General features: G+C 40.6%; 1 protein-coding gene across 4 annotated transcripts in view; it reads right to left on the bottom strand.

Annotated features, from left to right (window-relative positions):
• Positions 1-10,443, bottom strand: part of ODAD2 (outer dynein arm docking complex subunit 2) — a 205,434-nt gene extending 194,991 nt beyond the window's left edge. For 2 of the 4 annotated variants that reach the window (XM_075125940.1, XM_048837794.2), the window contains exons 1-6: positions 10,364-10,441; positions 7,578-7,829; positions 4,302-4,459; positions 2,750-2,945; positions 2,055-2,161; positions 1,432-1,568 (exon numbers count right to left, since the gene is read on the bottom strand). In XM_075125940.1, coding sequence (XP_074982041.1) covers positions 1,432-1,568; positions 2,055-2,161; positions 2,750-2,945; positions 4,302-4,459; positions 7,578-7,801 — 822 coding nt within the window. In that variant the 5' untranslated portion in view covers positions 7,802-7,829; positions 10,364-10,441. Of the gene's footprint in view, positions 1-1,431; positions 1,569-2,054; positions 2,162-2,749; positions 2,946-4,301; positions 4,460-7,577; positions 7,830-10,363 lie in introns of all 4 variants that reach the window. The other 2 variants (XR_007354920.2, XM_048837795.2) reach the window with 2 other exon arrangements.
• Positions 10,444-10,870: the final 427 nt, after the last annotated feature.

Consider the following 10,870-nt stretch of genomic DNA (forward strand, 5'->3'; position numbering starts at 1 on the left):
AGAAGGAACGGAGGGAAGTTCGCCCATGCAGCATTATATAGCCTTGGTGCAGAGCATGAGGACTTGCAGGGCACATGTGTGGGCCAAATGGATACTGCTCATGAAAATCTCCAATTGAAGGTGCGGGGAAAACACACACCCAAAGTAGAGCACTCATAGGGACAGTACTTGAAGAAGAAATGTGTGTCTACTCCTTGCTCTCTCATGGACTTCCTATGTGAATTTGGGCAAGACACTTAAGACTGTTACTGAGTTTCCACTAAAAGTCTGACTTTTCCCACCCCTCTAAAATCCACAAACAAAGGAATATCAGAATCAAAAGTAGTGAGTTGGGTTTGTGGCTGAGATAAATAAGTTTGTACAAGGAATTCCTGAATTCTGACACCTTAAATATAACACTGTCCCTCAGAGTCCAAAGAGTTAGCAAACTTTTTTTTGCTACCGTGTAGACACTTTGCCCCCAGTCACTTCAATGGAAGTGCTCGCATGCTTAAAGATAAGCACATTCATGGGTGTTTGTTGAATTGGGCATAAGGGTAACTTTTCAAGTTTAAGTTATTAGACTCTAATTTTAAAGGTTATTAACATATTAAAATAGTAACATCAGAATGAGTCATACAGAGATCCTGAGCTAATTTTGAGTGATGTTTATTTATGGCTAATTGATGATGTTTACATATGAAAGTAATATCAGTGAACTGAACCCAACGGGACTACTCACATGCATGAAATTACAAATGTGTGTTTTTGCAGGGTTGGGTCTAAAAGACAGAGAAGACACAAAATTTGAGGAAAGCCAAAAGCTGACATTATACTGGGTCTTTCACTTCTAATTATTATTATTATGAACTCAAGTAGGATAACACCCCAGCCATATTGCTAGGTAGTTAGATTAATGTTTCTGATAAGATTATTATTGGAATGATTACAACAATGCATCAGATTGTATTACGATGGCTTTCCTAGCTAACACAAAGGTTTTTTTAAAAGTGAAAATGTAGATTATGGACAATATGATATAATTCAGAAAGAATGTAATGGTATGCATCTTGCCATTCTTCAGGATTCATTAACAGATCTGTTTCATACTCAACTTCCTCTAATAGCTAGATATAGTGAAAAGAATGTGCAAAACAAGCATTTTATGTGCTGCTTCACACATGTGGTAACTAAGTAAATTTACAAGTGAAGTGTAAACCACTAGAATTCACTGTTCAGGCAATAGCAGAAAAAGAAATAATGACCTATAGTCAAAACGTAAAAAATATATGGCATCATGCCATGATTATTTTCTCTCTTTCTGCAGTGCCACTAAAGTAACTCTTCAGCTCTTGGTTGAATGCAACTGCCCTAAATCCTCAGGTAGGACTCACCCATTTTTACATACTCAAGTTTCTTTTATCCCAGATTTGAGTTTTTATTGTTACTTACTCCATTTAAAAACACTCCTGCTGTGCTGCAAGTGATGTACAAAGGATCAGTGTCATGTGGTTTAACAATCAAATAACAAATTTCCCCATGGACTTGTCTCCAAGGTGGGGCTCGACATCCATTGGAGAATTCATAATCTGTAACAATAGTGTTTGTTATTTTTAAAAATATATTGCTATTTCTAATAATAAGACCTGAATGGATTTTTAATTATAAAATTCATACAAATTAAGGTCCCAGTCCTACAACTCTTACTTATGTCAACAATCCAAACTCATTTAGGACTTGATCCTGCAAAGTGGTGAGCATTCCGGCCTGATCCAACAAACCACTTAAACACCTGTGCAGCACTTATCAGGATCAAGCCCTTAATTAGTCCGACTGAATTCAATGAGACATGAATAGGGATTATTTATGTAAATCAAGGTTGAAGAATTCAGCTCCATATCTGTGGGTACATGTTGTTCTATATTATTACTTAAAAATAGAAATACACATTTTAAATCAGTAAGAGATAATGAATTTATTTTAATATCTACATTTAAAAAATAAAAATTATATTTAATGTATAGGTGTAAATGTCAAACATGATCAAACAAAAACATAAAAGGTAGAATTTTAACCTGATATATATTCAAGAGATTCCAGCACGGTATCTTCTCCTTCTCCAGAGAAATGTTTCAGCAGATCCACTTCATTTTTTACAGCAGCTGGAGTTAATCTCACCTCTCTGTAATTAATAGAAAATGGTCTAAAATCTAATAATAAAAAATAGATTTTCAAAAAATAATCAAGACAATTGTATAAAGGGATTTTGCTCTTTCCTTTCACTAGTTTCAGAGTAGTAGGAAAAACAACTAAAAATATGCAAATAGCTATTTAGTGAAATTTTAGCTTCACAACTAAAATGAAACTGATATAACTCTTCGACAAATTCAGTATCTTTTGTGTGCTTTCATAACTAAATGAACAACTCTATTAAAAAGTTTTAATTGCTAGTGTATTATTTATTTATATAAATTATATTGAGTTGCTTTCAAATACAGAACATATGTCCTTCATGCATAGAAATGTATACACACACACACACAAACACACACATTTATACTCATATTGTTAAACCTCCAGAAAACATCTTTCATTTCAGCAACTTTTCCTGGTTTTCATAAATCAATAAAGAATTACTTTCATACCTTTTTGAGTGATTTCTTCTTATCATACCAAAAGCACATGTTTTGGGTTAAACTGAATTTAATTTAAAAACAAAACAAAAAAATTACTGGCTAAAAATGGACAGTTTCATTTGCAATGTACTTACTGTGAAATACGTTTTAAAGAACTGTTAAGTAGTTGCATATCCAGCTGTTGAAGAAGAAGAGATATCTTCATTTTAATCTCTGTATCAGGATCATCATCTTTTTTCACTCTGTCCAGCAAGCGCAGCATAGACATATCTTCTCCTTCAATGGTCCCATATCCTGGGCCAAGAATTTTCACTATAGGATCTCTATTGGCTGTAAATGAGAAACATTATCAATATAAAAATAATGGTACTTTAAAACCGATCTTAAAGGATTTTTAAAATCCTTCACTGCCAAAGCATTTTAACAATGGTAACTTATAATATGAACACATATTTAATTTTAAAAGATAGATAATGGGTTCCTTAACATGTTTAAAATGTTACTGTTTTATCTTGTAGGAGTAAATGATTTCACATCACTTTATTGTGATTTGAAATACATTAATATATCAGTTTTTAACAGTATGAAAACAAAATTCAGGTAAAACAAACAAATAATAAACAGGAGCTGTCTTCTGGTGAATAAACATTTAGATTTATTGAATCGAGAGGTAAATATCAAACTCTCTTTTGGGTCAGTATTTACCTTCAGGGATAATAAAATTGGATGATGACCCAAACATCAAGTCAATGGGCTCAATTCACAGAAAAGCCATCATTACGGAAGTTTGATTTAGTGTAAAACAATGTCTTAAAAGATTTGTTGGCAACACTCCCAATGATTCTATAAAAGGCCCAGCTATCACTTGCTCAGGATTGCCAGCTGTCCTTTTCAGTGACCAGTGACACAACTATGTGTCAGCTGGTTTTATAAACTCCTCTTGTTCTCAGTGGCCCAATAAGTGACAGTATTCTTACACAGATGCATAGCAGTTGCTGGCTCACACTGAAGCATGATCCCTGTGTATGCCTTTACTATGTGGGCATTTTACAAATCAGGCGCAATCCATCTGTGACTGCATCAGAATTATAGCTAACTTATTTTCTACCAATTTCACAAATAAATGTTACTCAGATCTTGCACTCCCATAGGTGTCTAATTTAGCACACTTAGGTGCTTTTTATTCAGTTTGTATACAAGGAACTGGATAGGACCCAATAACTATACTGTTACATATTTTCTAAAAGTGCTCATCAGAAAGATATGAAAATGTTCACAGCCATGAACTTCCTAAGCATAACATATTTTTGTTGGTTATTTTAATAAATTAACATTATAAAAGCGAGATTACCTTAAAAGTACAGAAAAAAAACTATTATTAGCTTCTGAGGACACATTTAGTATGCCAAGATTTGAATATATGATCTGCTATAATTGTTGAGGTACCAGTCAGTATACATGCATCTTTATATGTAATTCCATGTTAACATTATTCCAGAGCTCTATATTACTGACTTCAGTGAAGATAAAAAAATAAAAAATAGAAGTTTGCTGGTTCATCACATCACTGTTTTCAACCAATCCCTCATAAGCCAAAATTTGTACTAAATAAAATGTAACGTATGTGTTTCTTTCTTTATTTTTTTAAACATTAAAATTCAAGGGCAAGAGAGAAAAAAAAACAACCTTCAAGGCATGCCTGTGCTTCCTTTAACTTTTTTTCCATAGCTACATGTAGCAAACGAGAGAGTTGGCCAAAACTGCGTACTCTGATAGTTGAGTCACTGAGGAGAAGCAATGGTTGATCATCTTTGTCTCTTTCTTCTGACTGAACGGTTGTTCCACTAGAAGAATAAAATGATACTTCATAAAGAAAGAACTTTTATTAAAGGAAAATTTTAGGTAGAGTCCAACTCTGAGAATGCTGCTCAAAGCTCTTAATCAAAAATGGACCTTGTCTCCTAATTTACATTCCCCTTTCTAATTACTAATAGACCATGTTGACTTGCAAAATCAAAAGAGTTCCCAGAAACAAATGTTAGGCTGCTGTACCTTACTTACCAAACGAAGGTCTATCAGTGAAATATATATTAATATATTACAGCTGACAACAGAAATATGCATAGGAATATAAGAACAGCCATTCATGATTTCATAGACCACTATCATATCCTCCCTAGTCTCTTTTCTACCCTGAAGAGCCCTAGTCTTTTTAAAATCTCCTCTCATGGAAGCTGTTCCATACCCCTCATCATTTTCACTGCCCTTCTCGGTACCTTTTCCAATTCTACTATACCTTTTTTCAGATGGGGTAACCTGAATTGCATGCAGTATTCAAGGTGTGGGCATACCACAGATTTATATAGTGGTATTATGATATTTCTGCTTTATTATCTATCCCTTTCCTAATAGTTCCTAACATTCTGTCTGCCACTGGACATTGAATGGATGTTTTCAAAAAAAATATCCACAGTGACTCCTAGCTCTCTGTCTCAAGTGGTAACAGCTAATTTAGATCCATCATTTTGTATGTATAGTTGAGGTTATTTTTTCCAATGTGCACAACTTTGCACTTAGCAACACTGAATTTCAGCTGCCATTTTGTTGTCCACTCACTCAGTTTTGTGAAATTCCTTTGTAACTCTTCCCAGTCAGCTTTGGACTTAACTATCTTGGGTAATTTTGGGTAACATCTGCAAACTTTGCCACCTCATTGTTCACCCCCTTTTCAAGATTGTTTATGAATATGTTGAACAGCACAAGTCTTAATGTAGCTCCTTGGGGGATCACACTATTTACCTCTCTCAATTGTGTAAACTGACCACTTATTCCTACTCTTTGTTTCCTATCTTTTAACTAGTTACCAATCCATGAAAGGACCTTCCCTCTTATCCCATGACTGCTTACTTTGCTTAATAGCCTTTGGTGAGGGACCTTGTCAAAAGCTTTCTGAAAGTCCAAGTACACTATATCCACCAGATCACCTTTGTCCACATGCTTGTGGACCCACTCAGGGAATTCTCATAGATTGATGAGGCATGATTTTCCTTTATACAAGGAATGTTTATCTATGTGTCTGATAATTCTGTTCTTTACTATAGTTTCAACCAATTTGCCTCATGCTGAAGTTAGGTATAACAGCCTGTAATTGCCAGGATTGCCTCTGGAGCCTTTTTAAAAAATAGGCGTTACATTAGCTACCCTTCAGTTATCTGGTACACAGGCTGATTTAAGCAGTAGGTTACTGTCAAAGTTCCTCCCCCACTCTGAACTCTAGGGTACAGATGTGGGGACCTGCATGAAAACCTCCTAAGCTTACTTTTACCAGCTTAGGTTAAAACTTCCCCAAGGTACAAATTAATTTTATCCTTTGTCCTTGGAATATCCACTGCCACCCCACCAAACTCTAACTGGGTTTACTGGGAAACGTGGTTTGGACACGTCTTTCCCCCCAAAATCCTCCCAACACTTGCACCCCACTTCCTGGGGAAGGTTTGGTAAAAATCCTCACCAATTTGCATAGGTGACCACAGACCCAAACCCTTGGATCTGAGAACAATGAAAAAGCATTCAGTTTTCTTACAAGAAGACTTTTAATAGAAGTAAAGAATTCACCTCTGTAAAAGCAGGATGGTAGATACCTTACAGGGTAATTAGATTCAAAACATAGAGAATCCCTCTAGGCAAACCCTTAAGTTACAAAAAAGAAACACAGACAGAAATATTCATTCTATTCAGCACAATTCTTTTCTCAGCCATTTAAAGAAATCATAATCTAACACATACCTAACTAGATTACTTACTAAAGTTCTAAGACTCCATTCCTGGTCTATTCCCGGCAAAAGCAGCATACAGACAGTCCCAGACCCTTTGTTTCTCTCCCTCCTCCCAGCTTTTGAAAGTATCTTGACTCCTCATTGGTCATTTTGGTCAGGTGCCAGCGAGGTTACCTTTAGCTTCTTAACCCTTTACAGGTGAGAGGATTTTTCCTCTGGCCAGGAGGGATTTTAAAGGGGTTTACCCTTCCCTTTATATTTATGACAGGGTACACAGGCTGATTTCAGCAGTAGGTTACATATTAGTTAGTAGTGCTGCAATTTCATATCTGAGTCCCTTCAGAAATCTTGAGTGAATACTATCTGGTCGTGGTGACTTATTACTGTTTAATTTATCAATTTATCTGAAAAAGTGTAACTGCCCTTCTCTTTTCAAAGCTGTAGCACAGTTCCTTTAACATGGCTTGGCTCAACTATCTTGTAACTGGGTGCACCAATACATCTATAATTATAGTGCAGACAGGACCTTATGGGTACAACTACGTAGGACTTTTTTGAATTGTTTTTTGCATCTCACCTCAACGTAAGATGACTGAGGGTATGTCTACACAGCAATTAGACACCCGCGGCTGACCTGTGCTATTCCAACTCAGACTCATGGGGCTTTGGGGCTGTGGGGCCCTCCCACATTGCAGGGTGCTAGAGCCCAGGCTCCAGCCTGAACCCAGAAGTCTACACAGCAATGAAACAGCCCTGCAGGCCAAGCCCCGCAAGCCCAAGTCAGCTGGCCTGGGCCAGCTGCAGGTGTCTAGTTGCTGTGTAGACATACCCACAGTGGTAAAACACCTGTGCCTGGTCTACACTAGTGCCTCCTTTATTGCTGGCACTGGCAGGCCTGTACCAGCACTAGACATACGGTGTGAAAATTCCTAGAATAGACAAAAGGCAAATATATTTGCCCCACTTCAGTAAGAAACTGGAGATTAGGTTTCAACACACAGCTGTAAAGTCACAATCTAGGTGCTACAAATATTTTCAGAGTCCTTTAGGGGAAAAGTTATAAATCAGAACACAAAATGTCCCATGTAACAAACTAGGAGAAAACAAATACAATGAAAAGAGCACAATTTTTCTTCTTTGCAGTTTGTCTTTAATATGTTTATAAACCACTGCCATTCAGACCTACCTGATCTCATAACCTAATTCAAATCCTGAATAATCCAGTTGCGTTTTCCATTCAAGTGGTTCTCTGAAGACAAATGCTGCTTCTTGAGGATGTCTAGAGCTGAAGTTCTCTGCAAACTTAATTATGTCATTTAGAAGAGATTCATTCAAAGGGGTGATTTCTAGTGTGCCAGTTCCAGAACCAGCCGAGGTCCACTGAGCTGCTCTTGTCAGTGCCACTCCCATGGTTTCAGCTAATATCAACGATGTGTGCCTTAGCAAATAAATAGTTTATTCTTTAAATATGTTTAAGATCCCAAGCTATTAAAAGAATACATTTGTAGACTTAATATTTAGCAATAAGCATCTTTGGGTCTGATTTAATTATTTCAGTGGAGTTATATCAGCAATGCGGGGCATAGGCTTACTAATGATATATTAAAAAGAATGAGGCTGCTTGGGGAAAATTCAGTTTATACTTCTGTTAATTAACCATACTAATAACTTTTCAAAAAGTGCAAAGCAAATAGGTTCTGTTCTGTTTGCAATGGGCTTAAGAGATGTTTTTGTCATCTTTAGGGTCCTTCGTTTTCGGTTTTTATTTTAATTTTGCCTGGGAATTTATTGATTGAAATTACTACAAAAACAGGTGAAAATCAGTGCAAAAAACTATTAATAATTTTGCTCGGTAAATATCAGGGTTTATTTTGGTGGACGGAAGGATAGAGTATTCAGCAGAAAAAAGTATTCAGTAGATTAATGCTTTGATGAATGGAATTCAATGTGGTTTGCTGCAGAACTAAAACAGAACTCAAAACACAATGCCACCTCTGAGTTCAAGAAAACAATATAGGTCTAATCCCCAAATAAAACTTTTCATTTGAATAACAGTTTACTGTTGTAGACTTAGAACTGTTAGCTACCACACCATGTACAGAGCATAAACTCAATTTCATCCTTTTCTCCTGTTTTTTTTTAAACTTTTGAATACTTCTTTTTGTTCTGAAATGTATTCTGATACAGATTTTCATTTTCTTCCCATTTTAGTGTGTCAGATCTTTAAACCGTTATCTGCTAACAGCTTGAAATGTCTACATGGTGGGCGTGAGATTCATCCTTAAGTTCAGATGTGCATGCACTTCAGAGCTTGCGTGCGGGCCTGTTTGTTTATTGTGTGTATCTTCCAGACAAGAGGTGGGAAAACTACGGCCCGCAGGCCACATCCAGCCCACAGGACCGTCCTGCCCAGCCCATGAGCTCCCAGCTGGGGAGGCTAGTCCCCACCCTCTCCCCCACTGTCCCCTCTCCCCCGCAGCCTCAGCGCGCCATGCCGCCAGCGCAGAAGGGGGCTGCACTGTCGGAGCAGGAGAGAGCAGGAAGGGAGGCTCACCTGCAGCCTCAGGGGAGCAGGCGGGTGGTGCAGGTGGTGGGAGCGCAGCAAATGTGGGCGGAGGACTCAAGAGGATCACCAGGCTGGACAGAAGCGGCACTTCGAAGGGGAAACCGCTGCTTCTCTCCAGCTGTGCGGCTGCCTCTGCTCCTCCTGCGTCCTCCGCCCATGTTTGCAGGGCTGCATTCTGAAAGGGGCTTTAGAGGGGGGGTTGGCTAGGGGGTGGGGTCCTGGGGGGGCCTGTCAGGGGGCGGGGCAGGCAGGGAGCGGGGGGGGTTGGATGGGGGTGAGGTCCCGGGGGGACGGTTAGGGGCAGGAAGTCCCAGGAGGAGGCAGTCAGAGGACAAGGAGTAGGGGGAGTTGGATAGGTTGGGAGTTCTGAGGGGGGCAGTTAGGGTTTGGGGAGGCACAGCCTTCCCTACTTGGCCCTACATACAGTTTTCAAACCCCGATGTGGCCCTCACGCCAAAAAGTTTGTCCACCCCTGTTCTAGACTAATACATAGCCTTACTTCAACTGGCAACTTTGAATATAAAACAGACATGTATTATTGTAACACATATCTCACGCAATATATTGTATTTTCCTAACAAAACTATTTTCTATATATTTGAATGATACAAAAGTAGGGTGAAAATCAGAAAAAAACAAATATTTTTTGTAAAACCTGGATTTTTTTCAGTAAAAATCAGTTTAAACTGAAAACATAGGGGCATTTTACAACTTGGGTTGCCACATCTCAGGTATAAAAACCCAGAACATCCAGGATGATCCTGAGCCCACAAAACTGGACAGTGGCAGTGTGTACTGAACACCCCCAGAAATTTCCCAGGACAGCCATGCTGGGAAAATGTAGGCAGGTGACAACCCTACTTACAGCTAATGCTAGGAAACTTTATGAGAACTGAAGGATCGCAGAGGGCAGGGAAACATGGCCAACTCTTCATTTCATTTAAGTGTAGAAATAAGAGGATAATGTAAGTCTGTGGCTGCTGCGCCACAAGCCCCCTCTGGGGAGCAGGGGGGATGGGAGCCATATAAGTAAATAGAGGCCTAAGTGTCTTCACTCACTGGGGAGATGCAGAGGGAGGCTCCTACACTTTGGGGCATGGAGAACAGCTTATTTCCAAGATCTCTCATTCACTGGGTGTGAGACCCCACCCGCATTGTGGATTAAGGGGTCAGACCAGTCCTGGCCCCCATCATCCACTAGAGGGAGGGTCCCTCACTGTGGGACAGAGGGTCAGACCTCCCTGGGCCTCTCACTCATTGGGGGAGGCCCCTCATTGTGGGGGCAGGGGTCAGACCCCGCCTGGCCGGGCCCCCTCACTCCCGTGGGGGCTGAGCCCCTGCACACCGCTCGCAGCAGCAGCGGCAGGACCACACGAGTCCCCTCCACCCGCTTTCCGCCCCGGTACCTTGCCCCGGCTCCGGCTCTGGCCTCTCTGCGGCTGCCGGCTCGGCAGGCTGCAGTTGCCGGCGGGGTTGCTATGGGTTGCTATGGGTTACTCGGAGAGGCGGGTAAACAGAGTGCGGCCTGCCCGGGCTGGGGCGGGGTATCGGACTAGCCCCCTGTCCCACCCCTCCCTGCCGCTGTCGCCAGGCTTTCTCCCCAGCCCTCAGCACCGCGCCACGGCCCTGGCGACAGGAACACAGCCGTCTCCGCAAGGCAAGGCGCTGCGCCCCCGCCGGGGAGAGGCAAGGGACCGTCTAGCTGCCTTGGGTGTTGCGGTGACGGGGGAGGGGGGGTGCTGGTGGCTGTGGGGGGGGGGGGGGGGAGGAAAGTCTGAGAGGGCGGCTATGGGGGTCCTGGGGGGCATGAGGAGGAATGCTTGGTGTGAGGGGCAGGGAACGGGGAGGTTGGGTTTTGTGGGTGCCAACGAGTCTGAGAACGAGTTCCCTGTTCAAGTACTTATTCCCCATCA

This window comes from Caretta caretta, chromosome 2 (assembly GCF_965140235.1).
Source record: "Caretta caretta isolate rCarCar2 chromosome 2, rCarCar1.hap1, whole genome shotgun sequence".
Classification (NCBI taxonomy): domain Eukaryota; kingdom Metazoa; phylum Chordata; order Testudines; family Cheloniidae; genus Caretta; species Caretta caretta.